The sequence below is a fragment of the Microtus ochrogaster genome, chromosome 21 (genome assembly GCF_000317375.1).
Source record: "Microtus ochrogaster isolate Prairie Vole_2 chromosome 21, MicOch1.0, whole genome shotgun sequence".
NCBI classification, from domain to species: domain Eukaryota; kingdom Metazoa; phylum Chordata; class Mammalia; order Rodentia; family Cricetidae; genus Microtus; species Microtus ochrogaster.
In genome coordinates this window covers 40,028,368-40,033,345 of record NC_022022.1, presented here as the reverse complement: position 1 = coordinate 40,033,345, position 4,978 = coordinate 40,028,368, and the positions used below count along the sequence as shown (strand labels likewise).

General features: G+C 47.3%; 1 protein-coding gene across 2 annotated transcripts in view; it reads right to left on the bottom strand.

Moving 5' to 3' along the window:
- LOC101998151 (uricase) overlaps positions 1-4,978 on the bottom strand; it is a 33,526-nt gene that overhangs the window by 4,867 nt on the left and 23,681 nt on the right. For both annotated transcript variants that reach the window (XM_005357413.2, XM_013350008.1), the window contains exons 5-6: positions 2,873-3,056; positions 410-533 (exon numbers count right to left, since the gene is read on the bottom strand). In XM_005357413.2, coding sequence (XP_005357470.1) covers positions 410-533; positions 2,873-3,056 — 308 coding nt within the window. The remainder of the gene's footprint in view (positions 1-409; positions 534-2,872; positions 3,057-4,978) is intronic.

Sequence of the window (4,978 nt, the reverse complement as noted above, 5' to 3'; positions counted from 1 at the left end):
TAGATGGATGGGTGGGTTGGTGGGTGGAAGCAAGGAAGGAAGAATGGAAGGACGGAGTAAATCTCTCTACATCTATCATTCATACCTTGAAACGTATAACCTCTGTCTAATTATCTCTCCCTCAAGTCATGGAAGTGGCCTGAATTTGAAGTTTAAATCTGCAGTAGGCTGAGGAAGCTCAAAGAATTTTCAGCAGACCTGAAGCCCTGTGGCAACGGCCTGTGTTTTTAGGCTGAACAGATTTTTCCATTTTCTGCTCTTCTCACTTGCTATAACAAGCTTTTGAACAACAACAGATGTCACTTCTCATGTGTCTTCCACTTTCCTATTTTAACACTCCACTCTTCCTCAGAGCTGACAGAAGACACAGTTTCTCTCCATCCTCAGAAGGGCGAGTGACAAAGCATACCTCAGGAACCTGGTTCAGGGACAGCACTTGTATGTCATAGAGTGTCTTCTGCACGGAAGGTGAGTATTCGCCTTTGTCGTAGGGCCCAGCAAATTTCTGCAAGACGATGTCCCGGACAGTGCCCCTAGAACACAGAATGGGAGAAGACTGAAGGAGTTGGTTGAATCTGTTAGGAATGCATTATAAAGCTAAGAAGTAGAAAACCCAAGGTAGAAGTACCCAAAAACCATTGAATGGATGGTTTTAGAAAGGATTATTCTCCTGTAATGCCAAAATGAAAATAAGCAAAATTCACTTCACATCTCCCTCTTGTGTGCGCTCTCCCTCTCTCTCTCTCTCTCTCTCTCTCTCTCTCTCTCACACACACACACACACACACACACACACACACACACACAAAGCACCTAACTGTTCTCACAGAGTGATACCAATGTCAAATAACATTTCAGCATCAATCATCTACCATGTATGCAGACAGACTGTGCAAGGAACACACACCCAAACTCACAGCCTCTCCCTGCTTTGCAGGGCTATATCCTTGAACTATTACCTCAGGGGTCTTAGTGTCATCCTGTAAGCCAAACACTTATGTGATTAAAATCCACAAATCTCTAATGCAATTGAGGGGTGCTGTGATTATCCCCCATTTAGAGATGATGACTCTGAGCTCACAACTTAAACCATCTCCTCTGAGTCCTTTGTCTTTAGTGGGAGGCCTGGAGCTCTGCCCTGCTTGGCACCTTGAATCTGAGGATCTTCTCAGCATCGATACAGAAGGCTCCAGCTACACAGGGAGAGCACTAGAGCGGAAAGAGGACGAGGGTGAGGCTCTTCTTCGAGCACTTAAAAGCCTGTCGCATAATAAAAAGAGCAGATAAAAACTCCAGTGGGAGGACGCTCTGTGCAGAAGGAACAGATTCCAGCTCATCTCGGGGTAGAAGTGTCTAAGGATTAGCGGTTCAGCAAAGAAATGAGATCTGAGTGTTCAGAAGCCTACAATCCCTTGTCAGAGACAGCATAAAACTCACACCTTTACACGGTTAAAGCATTTGTCGTTTACTCTGTCTGTGTGTGTGTCTGTGTGCCTGTGTGTGTGCCTGTGTGTGTGTCTGTGTGCCTGCATGTATGTCTGTCAATGTGCCTGTGTGTGTGTGTCTGTGTTTGTGTGTGTGTACGTGTCTGTGTGCCTGTGTGTGAGGCCGTGTGTGTCTGTGTGCCTGTGTGTGTGAGGCTGTGTCTCTGTGTACCTGTGTGTGTTTGTGTGTCTGTCTGTATGCCTGTGTCTGTGTGTGTCTCTGTGTGTTTGTGTGTATGTGTCTGTGTGCATATCCATGGATGCAGATGCATGCATACGTGTAAGCATCCATATGGAGCACAGAGGTCAGCCTCAGGTGCCTTTGTCAGACGCTCGCCATTTTTTTTTCCTTTAAGACCAGGTCTTTGATATTTACCTGGAATTTGCCACTTATTCAGTCAGGCTGGATGTCCCGCGAACTGCAAAAAAGCGCCTGGCTCCATCTCCCCACCACTGGATTACAACTATACACCTTGAAGCCAGCCTTTAATGTGTGAGTTCTGATGCTCAGATGCAGATCCCTATGCTTGCTGTACAAATACTTTACTGAATGAGCTCTCTCCTTAACCCCATTAAGAAGGAATATCAGAGAACTTGGAGCTTAGCCTGTGAGTGACCAATTGTCACCATTTCTCCCAAAACCAAGGGGTTTCCTGGGACATACAAGTTTCAGTATTGAAACCAAGAAAGTCTCTGGCAAGCTGGAAGGGATTGAAAGCTTAGGTCAGGGCTTCTGTATTGCTGGAAGGCTAGATGTCATCTTCATTGATGGAGTACAGCAGCAGAAATGTCACTTGGGATGTTGTTAGCAGTGCAAATTCTCCCAGGGGCCCAGGAGTGAGCCCAGTGACCTTTATTCTAATAATGTCTTGAGTAATTCCTCGGCACACTAATGACTGAGAGCCTCTGATACAATCTGAAAAAGGGAGCCCGGGAAGATAGCTTGCCATGTGCGCATAGGGATCTAAGTCCCATCTCCAGCACCCACATTAAAAGCTGCAAATTATGCTGCATGCTTAACCCCAGCCCTGAGGAGAACACAGAAAGATCCTGGGCTAGCCAGCAAGCCTAGCCTAATAAGCAAGTCCTAGGCCCTGTAAGAGACGGTCACAAACACCAAGGTGAATAACTCCTGGGAAAAGCCACCTCAAGTTGTTGTCTGGCCTCCACATGCGCATGCATACAAGTGCATGCACACTTCACACACACACACACACATACACACACACACACACACATACACACACACACACACACACACACACAGAGGTGGGGGTGGGGTTCTGGAAGAACTAGGGAGTTGAGCTGACTAGCTGCTAAGTTTCTTCTTTGACCCAAGACTCCATTAAGCTGGCCCAGTCCTAGCTCCCAGTGCTGGCTTCTCATACCACGTAGCCTCAAAGTCCACGTCCCTTCTCTGGTAGCGCCACTTGCAGTAGACTTGAGTGGCAAAACATCGGTCCTTCACCTCAGGGAGCGTGGTAAACTGGTCCTTGATGAATCCTTCAAATCCCGACTGGGTTGTTTTCAAGACCTTGAGGTCTTTGATCCCGGAGTGGATGACTGGAGGTCCTGTGTCAGACAGAAGGGGAGGGAGGGTGAGCACCAGCAGAACAGTGTCGCTACCGATAACTACAACAGCCATGAAGATCCTGGCTGTAGAAACACACACACTGTCTCTCCATCTTCTCGTGTCCTGGGATTCCTTCCCTATGGATTTCCAGGCTCTCAGCCCTCTCCTGCCCGAGGAGAAGAGAAGATCCAAGGATATACCCATCCATGTTGGACTGGTTTCCTCCCGGGGACCTGTGAGGACATCTCAGCCAAATCACCTTACAAATCACAAGGTGCATGCCATTCCAGCATCAGTGGCTCTGACATGAGTTGGTGGGATCCTCAGGAGTTTGTCTTCTCTCTGCCACTGAGATCTCTTTCCGGCAATGTGTCCTCCTGGTTGATCTACAGTGCCTGGCGACAGGCTTCACTACACCCTGAGAACACTTGATGCCCTGGGGGATATAAGCTCAGCCAAGACCAGACAGCTTTAGGAGTGAACAATAGTGTGGACCTGACTGAGATCAAAGAGAGGAAAAATAAGGTTGCTGATGCAGGCATTGACCTGTATCGTCAATGATATCCATTGTTATCTGTTGATACCTATAGAGACTGGCTTTAGGCTGAAGCTGCTTCATGAGTATCAGGGGTTGGAAAAGGATAAAAATGATGAAAAGGATGGCTTGCCACCTTCCCTCAAAGGGACTGGATGGTGGATAAACACATTTGGAGGATGCGGCTTACTGTGTGCCAAGTAGTGCTAGCTCAGGGCCTGTGGCAGCATCCTATTACAGAAGCATCTAGGGCCTTCTAAGAGACTGGAATTTTTGCTGGACCTCATCATAGCCAGAGTGCAGAATGCACACTGATGTCACTCAGGACTTGAGACTGCTGCCCTACTGGGTACTCAGCCTGTTTGTTTAACCTGCTTTGCATAAAAACAGCATAATAACCAACCTTACTTGCCTTGAATTTCCCAGGTAATCTACTTTTACAACCTAGGCTGATGTATAGCTTCAATCTGAAACTGGACCCACGCCCTGAGCAGAGAGCAATCAATGTGTGTTATGACTCTCACTTGCTGAAAATAGTAAATAGAGCAAAAGCAGCCCTATGAAATAGCAATCAGCCATAAAGAGTGAGCGCAGCACACAGATATGGCTTGATAACATTGTTTGTTGTCTGGGTCAGCTGGGGTCAGTAGAGCCTCATTCTTTCCAGAACTCTGTTGAAGATTTCTGAAAAGCATCCTTCATCCCCTCCCCATGGGATTCCATTCCTTCCATCTCATCAATAAACACAGAGTAAAAGCCCTTTGTTAGGGACACATGGTCAGCTGGGTTGACAAGACAGGCAGGCAGGCAGGCAGGCAGGCAGGCAGGCACAGATTCAGATTTATACAACAGACAGAAGAGACGAGGAGAGAGGTAGAGAATACAGATCTGGCCTTGCTCCTGGTCAAACTACACCCGGAGGAAGCCTTGGATTCCTTTTCCTTGATGCCACAGTGACTGACCTTGGGTTCTCACGAATGCATTTAAGCCGTGCAACGACCCAGATGACAGAGGCTTTGCCCAGAGTGAGGGAGGGGCCGTTCTTCATCTTTACATATAGAAAAGAACTGTAGGTCTAGCAGTGTAGTGGGACCTAGATAGAACACGGCACTGACACACTGGGAAGGATGAAGATTTCCTCCCAGGAGAAGTCATGGCTGGCAACAGAAGCCAGGCAGAGCAGACTTCTTCCTGAGCAAGCTCTCAGAAGGTGAGGGAGTTTGGATGGACAGCTGGAAGTTCATTACTGAGAAATCTGCAGCACCACAAAATCCATAGTGAACACCATCATGACTTTATTTGTGTGTGTAGGCTGGTGAGGACAGAGGACATTTAGGGAGCATTTGAAAACCCCTAAAGTCCCATAGCATTATTTATTTATTTATT